The 12,024-nt window shown below is 34.7% G+C and overlaps 1 protein-coding gene across 1 annotated transcript in view; it reads right to left on the bottom strand.

Annotated features, from left to right (window-relative positions):
• The window catches only part of LOC106721321 (la-related protein 1B), a 67,696-nt gene extending 56,161 nt beyond the window's left edge, over positions 1-11,535 (bottom strand). The window contains exon 1 of the mRNA XM_045685169.1: positions 10,681-11,535. Coding sequence (XP_045541125.1) covers positions 10,681-11,097 — 417 coding nt within the window. The 5' untranslated portion in view covers positions 11,098-11,535. The remainder of the gene's footprint in view (positions 1-10,680) is intronic.
• Between the last annotated feature and the right edge of the window lie 489 nt (positions 11,536-12,024).

Raw genomic sequence — 12,024 nt, 5'->3', positions numbered from 1 at the left:
GGTCGAACTGATTTAGCTGAAAATTGATGGGGAGGTAGCTTAGAACTAGGAGACGGACATAGGAACTTTTTTATTTTGTGTGCATTTTTTTTATTCCGCGCGGACGGAGTCGCGGGTAAAAGCTAGTGTAGGATATACTAGAGCAGAAATTAGCAGCATGTAAATAAGAGCAACATAATATGTTAAGCAACTGTTTTAATTGGCACCATTATTCGTAACAGAATCAGCACAGCACTCACACGCTACAGTCCGCCATTACGAGCAAAGAGTAAAAGGACATAGATTATAAACTGTTGATTGTCAATATTGTTCATGAACAGAAAACTTGTCTTAGCAACATAGGTGACAAATTATAACTCTTATTGTGACAGTTTGCTGAAGGACATTCGTAAACGGGAAGCGAATTTAATCCTCTGACTGCAAACAAAGTTACATAATATAATTTACTAGCTTTTAGCCGCGACTCCGTCCGCGCGGAATAAAAAAGAGAAAACGGGGTAAAAATTATCCTATGTCCTATTCCTGGTTCTAAGCTACCTGCCCACCAATTTTCAGTCAAATCGATTCAGCCGTTCTTGAGTTATAAATAGCTATAATAATAGTTATAAATAATAATATAAATATAACACGACTTTCTTTTATATATATAGATTATGAAAATTACGAAGAATAATAATATTCAAATGCGATTAATTGTAAAACTAACAGTTGCCCGCGACTTCGTGAGTGCAGAATAAAAAAAATATTTAAAAAAATAGCAATCTACCTTCCGGTAAATGTCCCGTCAAAATCAATCCACCCGTATCATTGTTACCCTAACAAAAGCGGATTTGCGGACACACAGACGATATTATTTAAAACTAGCTGTCGCCCGCGACTCCGTCCGCGCGCAGTTAAAAAATGGGGGGATATGAAAAATAGATGTTGGCCGATTCTCAGACCTACTGAATATGCTCACAAAATTTCATCAAAATCGGTCAAGCCGTTTCGGAGCAGTACGGTGACGAAAACTGTGATATGAGAATTTTATATATTAGATTGAATCGTTTTCAAAGTAAATACATCATGCTCGCGAAATACAATTTTTTTTAAATATAACATCCCAATTTAATAATTGTGTGAATAAAAATCAACCATCTCAGTTTTTTCAAAGCGAATGAAAGTGACCGCAATATATTGAAGTACGTGCAATCAGGAATGGAAACGATTATGTCAACAACAGTACATTTCCGTAACAACCGGAAATATGCCATATAAGGTGACTGAAAACAAAATTAACACTCCTATACGTGATATTACGACCTTGAATATACGTGAACGAAATAATTTTGTCTAATAAACAGCTAAAAGACACTTCTGTACATACCAGCGACAACCTACGACTTCATCAGTGCAGTAAAATAAAAAAAGTAGTCAATATTATGCTCACATGCATCGACTACCTTCCCGTTAAAATGCTGTCAAAATGGCGCCAACCGTTTCAGAGATTTCCCGGAACAAACGCGTCCTTGCAAGTAGACACACAAACATTTTAAAAATTGTTTTTTTTATTAGCATTTCAAATATATCTTATGGACAGAATATGATATATTTTTTTTGCGACTTTACATAAAGAAACTACAATTTTATTATATGTACAGACTAGCTGTCGGTCTATGTGTTGTTTCAGACTATGTTATACATCTTTAACAATTAATCAATCAATTTCATCGAAATACATCTAGCCGTTCTGGTCATCTATATATATAAAAGAAAGTCGTGTTAGTAACACTTTTTATAACTCAAGAACGACTGAATCGATTTGACTGAAAATTAGAACCAGGAAACGGACATAGGATAATTTTTACCCGTTTTCTATTTTTTATTCCGCGCGGACGGAGTCGCGGGTAAAAGCTAGTTTATAATATTAGTAAGAAGTAAGATACAAAAATTGTACTCTTATTGTCGACACACTACTCAAATTAGTATGAGTAATGTTTCCTAAAAGAAATTTAATCTACCCCTTCTTGTACCCAGAAGACTACAAAAGTACAACCAGGAAGAGTATGGGGTTATAAAACTCATCTTGCCCTTTCACTTTGGTACTACGCAGTATGTACAGTCAGCTGCATAATATGTAAACATTTACAAAACTTGTATAAGACTTCAATTTTAATTGTCATCCGCAACTCCGTCATCGCGGAATTAAAAAAAAAACTTTAAAAGTAGCCTGTGTGTTCTTCCAGACTATGTTCTACATCTATGCCAAATTTCAACTATATCCATGCAGTTGTTCTAGAGATACCTTCAAACAAACATCCATCGCATTTATAATATTAGTAACATTTATCCATGAATAACATGTATTCATGGCTGGAAGCATACAAACGGCAAGTGAAAAGGTGTATACAAATTTTGGAAGCTTTGGAAATGTATATACATTTATGCAGCTGACTGTACTCTACCGTACTTCTCAATCAGCTGTCATATCTGAATTCATTCCTTTCTTACGTAAATCATCTTTTACACAATACATACTTTCTTCTGTCACTCTGTACGTTCTAGTCATCCAGATCGAATCTATTTACTTTTGTGTACTTTGAAAATGGTGCTGATTTCAGGTAACCGCCTTATTGTTCAACTTGTGAACCGAAAAATTTATTTTCAGACATCGTTCACCCCTAACGGGTCTTGGGACTTCAGAGGGTCCGAGATGGATGTTTGTTAGAAGATATATCCGAAACGGCGCAACAGATATTAATGAAATTTGGCACAAATATAGAACATAGTCTGGACGAACACATAGGCTATTTATTAAGTTTTTTATAATTAAAAAAAGCTAGTAATAAATACATTTCTCCTATCGTCTCAATTCCTTTACTTGGCACTACATGAATATGTGACGTAACAAAAACAATATGGCGTCCGCTAGTCGATTCAATGTCACAAATCTAGTCTAGTAGACAAAAGACATAGAGTAAGGCTTGCCAAGGTGTTTGTTAGCTTATAAAAACTATATCGTATTCCAAATAAACGAATATATATTTTAAATATAAAATGGTCATATTACATACACAGCGGACATTAAAATTTTAACAGTGGTAGATCCCGCAACAACAATATTTGTTGGGTGCACGAATTGGCCTCGCTCAGAGAAATACCACGATCACACAGAAGACAGGCGTCAAGTGGAAGTAAATCAACGTACAGTCTGATGAGTGTGGTGCCGGAGGCCTAATTTTAGTCCTCTTTCCCTTCCCACCCTTTAGGAAAGGATGTGAAGGGGAAGTGGATTTGGTGGAAGAGGGGACCCATAAAAAGAAATATCCTCTTTCTGTGCGTCCCCTTCTCCGTTGATTAAAGGTAAACGCATCTGCATATGCGGATGTCTATGGGCAACGGTCGCCTCGCTATTTCGGCGAATTCAGGTGGCCGTTTGCTCGTTTGCCACCTTTTGATATAAAAAAAAACATATTTGTTGAATCACATAAGTACCATACAGCTTATGTTTGCATGTTTAGGAAGCATCGGTGTATCAGACGAGTTCAGTTTTTCGTAACATATAATCAGTCAGTATTTAACATTGGCTGTGAGCCAAACTTTATTCTTAACTAGCAACGTGGGAGATGTTTAGTCAACCTTTCAGTCTGTAGTACTATTTTGTTATCGTACTATTAACTATCATTCCTTAGCGACCTTTACATATCTATAACTGTTTAATTCTACAGATATTAAAGATATAAGCTGTCGATGGGGACTTTATTCTCTTGGAATTAAAAAAAATCCGGCAAATGTGTTATCCCTGACTGGCGTAATTCAACAAATTCGTTCAGGAGTTGTAGTGTTACGTGGTACAAACATGTTTTTCATCCATCTATACAATCCAATATATGATATAAATAAGAAGTAAGAAAGATAGTCTTACGAGGAAGGACATGATGCAATCTGTACATATTGTTTGGTAAGAAATGTCACTACGAATGTGTTTGTGAGCACTTAATGCAATGGGGGGCGTATTAATTAATTTCTGGTCACATTTAACTGGGGGTATAAAGCCTTAGAACTTGACAACAAAGAATGTAAATCTAGGGACATAGTCAATACATAAAAATAAACACATAATCCCTTGTTCCCTTCAAACAACAAGGTCAGCAGTGGCGTTGACCACGTGGTGACGTACGCATTGGAGTTACGCCAATCCAGATTAATAATTGTAAACCCAGGAGAACATACCACAGATAATGTGAATGAAGGTTTAAGACGTCACGACAGATGATATCTGATGATATCAGTAGGAAGCAAAGCACAGAGCAATGAATTCTATGCGTGTCAAACTGGAAGGTGGTCATAAGAACTTCGCAATGAAAGGACACAAACTCGTCAAATTTGGGCTTGTTTGAATCGTCTTGTCGATTTAATATTCTTTTTTTTTTAGTTTTTTTATACAACAAGAACATAAGGTTTTTCTTCTTTTAATTATTTCACTTTCGCCAAGCACACTACTACACAACACGCCATTTATGTAAATTACACTAAATTACATACTACGTATGACATATGTTTTAAAGATTAGAATTGTGTGACTGAGAAAACCGTAGCACGATTACTGTCTTTGTAAGAGAGATGTAAGACCTTGAATTTAGAACCTGCCTAGAGTCTTGGCATTACTAGGATCTCATTATAATCTAGGCAGACACAAAACTCTTTTAAAACCTTTTTGGTTGGATTTTTGGAACGAAGTTCCTTATCGCGCGTTGTGAAAGGGGGCTAGACGGAAAAAAATCTCACGAAAAGTTGTCACGACACTTTTTGCTATAGTAAGTATGTTAACGACGAATGAGCGCTACTTCACCATGGCAACGACGTGACAATATATAACGAAAATTCATAGAAATAAAATGTACTTCTTGTGAAGACTTAAGTTTTTTATTCATAGAATAAACATTGGTTCCTTCACTAATTAATCGAAAGGAACTTCGTTCCATCCGGGTGTCCCAACACACCTCTCAATTTTTTTTTTCTCGCCAGAAATTTCGATCACACATTTAGAACGTCGGTTTCGAAAATGTTCTGGTTATAAAAATTAAACTGGTTCAAAAATTACGTAATAACACTTTCGCTACAAACATTACAACACATCAAGTATGGTGGCCCAATGACCTTGTGGTCAAGCCTAGCATCATACGATCTTTTTTTTAATTCATTCGAAATTCAAAATTGACGAAAAAAAAATTTCACAAGTCTTTTAAAATTTACATTTCATTTTGGAATCCTAAAATTGATTTATTAATAAAGAAATACGGAATACACGAAAAAACCAAGGCTAAATTTTATTTTAATGTGTATTTTGTAAAACATTAATCTTTACACGATAAAAATGTTCTGTAATCTTCGATAAGAAATCAGTAGCAATATTATATGTACACGTTTAAAACAGAAATTGTCCGTTTATCGCTTTAGACCAGGATATAATAATAATAACGAAGTTAGGATGTTAAGAGCAACAAAAAATTAATCAATTTCTTGAAGTAACAACATTATTATTGACACTATTTCGTGAAAAAAGTCATTAAAATTTTTAAAAAATGTTATGAATTCATTCGGCATTGATAAAATAAAATAAAAAACAATTAAATTATTCCTTAAATAACAACATAAATTTGGAAACTTTAAAATAAAAGTAAAAAAAATTAAGTCATTATCTCTGTCAAAAAAAAAAGAATTACGCGCGTGACAATGCATTCGCGGCATTTTGACGGGCGCCATTACGAAATCGTACCGATAACAAAATTCAGATACATACACTATTACCAAATAACCTCAAAAATTAACACGTGTTATGTCACAATAAATCAATAGGTCGCATGATAATACAAATTTTATTAGCATTGACGACATAACTAGTTTGGTGAATAAAATATTAATTTTTTTTTAATAAAAAGTTTTCATAGGGTTTCAAAATTACAAAACTCACTAGCTGTCGCTCGAAATGTCGTCCGCGCCACATTTAAGAGAAAAACTTAATAAGTAGTCTATGTGTTCTACCTGACTGTGTTCAACAACTGTGCTAAATTTCATCAAGATCTGTTGAGCTGTTCCGGAGATACCTTAAAACCACCATTTATCCATCTAAACCAGGGGTCCCAAAACTATTTTGGAAAACTGACCCTCTTTTCCAAAATGAACCTTTTCCACAGACCCCCATGGCCAAATTATCTACTTTTAAGATCAATTATTGTTATTATTATTATATTTCAATCTGACTCAGATCAATAGAAGACAGAGTGAGAATTAGCAATGCTTTAAGTTCGATATCGACCCCTTTGAGAATCCCTGATCTAAACTTTCGCATTTATAATATTAGTATGATATTTTATGTTTGGTTTACATTACACCAGTACAGTAGGACAAGAAGCGCTCAAAATAAGCAATGGCATACAACTGACATAATGTAAATATTGTTGACAGTGAGCCCATACAGTTCATGCCAGACCAGCACTACTGTCCTACTGTACTGGGATAATGTAAACCTGGCATTCATTCAAAGTATTGAAACCAAACTATTAACCAGTCAGGTCAATAAAAGCCTAAAAATGTGAAATGAAGGACAAAATCAACTATTCTCTTTGTACAGCTAACTACAAAAATCATATTTGTCCTTGTCGTAAAATAAGTATTTAAAAAAAGTTTAAAAAAAAAATAACGGATTAAAATCTTAGAAGTTCTGCAATAATTACTTATTTTATTTCAACTTTGGCAATATTAAAATATAAATTGTTTTGTTTTGTTTAATTTGCCCCATCTATTGTTCTAACGACTACACACATAGGACAAAAAACTTATAGTTTTTAAAATTTTAGTGAATGGATTTATTTATATCTATTTCCTTTGGCACTTTATTACAAAGTATCTGTAAGGTGACTATTATAACCTCGTATTGCACAATTATATGCACAATTGAAGAATTGCGTGATAAAGCAAGTTGACTACAAACTGTAATAACATATTGGATGATATGCTGCTAAAGAACACATGTTACTAATATTATAAACTAGCTTTTACCCGCGACTCCGTCCGCGCGGAATAAAAAATAGAAAACGGGATAAAAATTATCCTATGTCCACTTCCTGGTTCTAAGCTACCTGCCCACCAATTTTCAGTCAAATCGATTCAACCGTTCTTGAGTTATAAATAGTGTAACTAACACGACTTTCTTTTATATATATAGATGCAAATTTTTACATGGATGGATTGTTATTAGAAGGTATCTCCAGAACGGCTCAACGGATCTAGCTAAAATTTGACATAGATGTAGAACATAGTCTGGAACAACACATAAGATAATTCAGTTCTTTTTTTATTCCATACGGATTGTGTGCGACAGCTAGTCTCCCATGAAAAGCATCCATTAAATAACTAGTTACTAAATGTGCTAAAATAGGGATCAAATTATATATTTACTTGTCAAAATTGATTCACCTATTTGGGCTACACATCAACAACCTAAAAAACATTACCTTAAATATGGTTGAAAAACTTGAAAAGATGTTATTTAAACATCGTCTTTCAAAGCAATCCATCTAAAATGTATCCATGGCCTCATATTTCCCTATCATCATCAGCTCACTATATGTCCCCACTGAGGAGCTCGGAGCCTGCCCCAAGTTAGGGATGACTAGGCCATAGTCAACCACGCTGGCCAAGTGCAGTATGGTTGACTTCAAACATATCATTAAATTTCTTCTCAGATATGTGCAGTATAACAATGTTTTCCTTCACCGTAAGAACGTCAGATAAATGTACATATGTAAATCGAAAATTGAAAAACACATGTACATTGCGGTATTCGAACCCTGGACCTGCAGATAGCAAGTCAAGTGCTTAAACCCTGAGCCACCAACGCCATATACACCTTCACAATTAGTTCACTCCTATTCCATGCGCCATAGAAAAGTGATATTAAATTTAAAAGTAGTATGACACGAAATAGGGCTGACACAATGCTGATATCGCCAATTTACAGTTATAACACACAAGTATTATGCAATAACAGATGTGGACTAAAAAAATAAACCTTACATTGTCAGCTATATCTGACATTATAAGCACATTATTTAATAAATAAATTATTAATTCAGGCTGTTCGTACATCACACCTCAAACATGAAAACCTTGCATTAACCTAATTGTTAACTATGGACATATTATACAGAGAGATAATTACAAAAATAAGAAAGGCTAGAAAATTAGGAGGAAGACGGTGATGATATAAGTAAGAAGGGTGTAAATTCAGATATAACAGCTGTTAGAGATGTATGGAAGAGTAGTAGTAATACTGTGCAACCCACCCTAAGTACAAGTTGATAATCATCTATTTTTCATCAAACAAAGTTAGTAAGACATATTCTAGTATCATTAATATACCATTAAAAGTATAATAAAATAAATAATTTTCTTCCATTGTTTTTTTTTTATGAGACAAGGTTTTTGTATCTGTTTTTTAAAGTTTGGCAAAGTACTTATACAAGGTTATCACACTCAAGTGATGACATCCAAGAGACAAACAACATCTTATATATATATAAAAAAAAGTTGTGTTAGTTACACTATTTATAACTCATGAACGGCTGAATCGATTTGACTGAAAATTGGTGGGCAGGTAGCTTAGAACCAGGAAAAGGACATAGGATAATTTTTACCCCGTTTTCTATTTTTTATTCCGCGCGGACGGAGTCGCGGGTAACAGCTAGTATAATATAAATTTATCTGTTCTTGACAGTTTTATTTCAAGTATACTTCATTAAATTGCAATATTATTAATATGTTCCATGTCACTAAGATTGTGTGAAAGAATCTTTCATGCATATCCATGCTGCATGGAGAGAGTTCAGTTACAAGGGCTGATGATATACTATTAGTATATCTCAAAGATTCTTGCATCGCTCAATTGCTATCTTTTCTGTTCCACTCCTCAAGGTGTTATGAGTAATTTTAAATTGCTTTAAAAAGAAAATTTCATTTAATAAATGAATTATATACTGTTGAACCTGGATAAGCGAGAGTCCAAGGTACCACAATATATTTCTCACATATAGAGGTTCCTCTCTAACCCTAGTTTTCTCCTTATGGAGGTCTGTCAGGACTGAATAATAACTCTCGCTTATCCAGCTTCAACTGTATTCAATTTATTAATATACAGAATCTACAATAACTTAATTGCATTTTTATACCTACCCACACATTATTGAAAATTTAGTTTTGTTTAAGATTTAACTTTATATGACACTAGCTGTCTCATACGACTTCATCTACATGAAATCCCATTCATTTTTGCTACACAGAATAAATTTGTTTTATTGTTTAAATTGTGTAAAACTTTCAATTGAAAATATCATAACTCAAATGCTCAAATGACAACAAGGGCTGGCTGGGCAACATTGACTGAGAACTGTCGTTACCATGGCAACCATCTTTGCTTGCAATTTTTGTCCCTTTCACACATAACAATTTTTTCAATTTACTCACCTTCTAAGTTTAATAGCGTGACAATATATAACCTAAAGCATGTCATACATATAGGGCTTTCTATTGCAAAAATAAATATTTAAAAATATAACATGATTGCTACAATACTGCGTGACAAAGAAATGTGTGTTTACACTTTATTTCTATTTTTGAAGAGAATAAAAAAGATTAGAAGTTTTAAACAGCTATTTCAACAGTTGAAATCAAATATTAAACCACAACTAGATACTATGTTATGCCTATATTTATTTTCTTAAAACTATATTTGTAAAAAGCATAGACCATTATATACTGGTGCGACATTAAAAAATTGAATTATTGTGAGAATGGAACACACAATAGGCCAAGATCGCTTCCGGAGGTCATTAGTAACATAAAAGGGTTGGTGTTCTTCGGCTAGCTGGGTTAACTAGTGATTCACGCCTCAGGCAAAATATGAATACTAGAAGAAAGATATGCAAGAGAAGATGCAAGATAAGTGGCAGAATATGAATACTAAAGTATCCGCACGGATAGTCGCGGGCCACAGCTAGTATAAAATATATGAAATTATATAACTCAAGAGGGTATGACAATTTTAGTGTTATATTTTCATGAGCGGATTTGTTCAATTTTTTGAAGGTACATTTTAAAATAATAAAATGACAGTACAACTTTAAATAATGTTGATACACAATGCTGTAACATAACTAAAATATTCTTGCCATCTCTTTTTTTCATACCAATGAGGGGGGTACCAATATAGGAACACAGATGAGGACAGTGGTAATTAACCACTAGTTTCACTATATCATTGTGTAATTTCTGCAGTATGTTATGCAATACTATTAGCATAATATGTATATGTTACCGAAATAATAGTATGCTATATGAGCTTCTGGCTACTCTAAATTAACATAAAATATATATCTTCTTAATATTGACTATACTTCATATTGTATAATAACAAGACATTCAATGAAACCAAAGAGAATTGATGTACTTGTATGACTAACTGGCAATGCATATAATGCTGCAATGAAAAAAAAACTGATCATAAAGTAATCAATAAGAATTATATATGTAAATATGAACTTAGATAGTCATCATGACAAGTAACAAGCACATTTGGAGTTAACTTCATCCCGCATTCATATAAACATAAGAATTGTAGATCTATAGACTAAAGCAACTCACCTGCCATGGATTGACCTTCGGTATGGGAGCCTCTACAAACTTCTTGGGCTGATCCTCTGCTGACTGCTGCTGTTGTTCCTGCGAAGTCTGTGGCTCAGCATGGGGCTGAGGGTTTTTGTGTGCTCTTGGCGGCGCTCTGCGCTCGCGCTCCTTGCGACCCTTGCCCGGCCGCCGCCCGTGCGACATCACCGGCACGAAGCCCTCCTCCTCCTCCTCATCCTGCCGCGGCACCACGTCCACTGTCTCCTCAGAAGTCTCTATGTTCTCCTTGTTACTATCCCCCCCTTTGAAGTTCAGCACCGAGGCGTACGAGGGCCCTGCGCCCTCGACCGACACTCTAGCGGCCATGCCGCCGCTATCCTCGTTATATAAGCTCGGGCGCGCGCTCCGCGCCGGCCGACGATCACGAGCGCGCATCCATGCCACTTAGCAGCACGACGGCATGCTGCGGGCCGTACCCACGGAGCGAGGCGAACTTTCCCGTAAAACGCGACCCAAATCAATTGCCTGAAGGTCGACTAGTACCGCTGCGGTGCACACAACTAATAACAAAGATTAGAGTTTAAGAAATCAAGAGTTATTCGCTGACTTTGTAACACGCACCAGACAGAACCTATTCGGACCGTATTTACATCAAAAAGGTAGACTTCCGACGGCTCTTTTAGACTTTCCGATGACACACAACGCTCCGGGCGCACTATACCAATAAATCCTGTATACTGAACACTGCGAATAAAGCTTTTTTGTGCTGAAAATCACTATTGAACCATATTTTGTTCACAATTCACACATGTGGTCGGACGCCCAAAAAGGGTATTTTCCGCAACACACACGGAACTCGCAGAACTGTGACTTCTAATTTTACAAATAAGACATTTTAACGCTAGAGGGCGCTGAAACTGTACTGACAGCGAGAGCGTTCAAGTTAAGCCATTTTATTTTAACGATAACAAGAGAATTAATTTATATTAAGAATTCCTATGTATGTTAAACTTTAACATCGCATTTGTACTATCATAAAATAATAATTTGATATTTTATAACAGTTCAGAATAATTTCAAAAAAATCCAAAATTAACACTAAATGAATGAACGCATCCTTAAGAGAAATCACATTTATTTCAAACATCAACTACCGTACCAATTTAGAAAAAAATAACCTATTCTTTAGCGAATATCTTAAAAATACTTTGTTTAACCGCATAGTAATGCTCGTAAATACAGTTTATGTTAAAAAGCGCAAATAAAATTTATATTTTCTTGCCGAAGGTTAACCAAAGAATTTGTCTATGACAAATAATTGCATAATGATGGCAATTCTAAAACGTTTTTTACAATTTTTTA

Source organism: Papilio machaon, chromosome 29 (genome assembly GCF_912999745.1).
Source record: "Papilio machaon chromosome 29, ilPapMach1.1, whole genome shotgun sequence".
Lineage (NCBI taxonomy): Eukaryota > Metazoa > Arthropoda > Insecta > Lepidoptera > Papilionidae > Papilio > Papilio machaon.
This window is presented reverse-complemented; position numbering and strand designations above follow the sequence as displayed.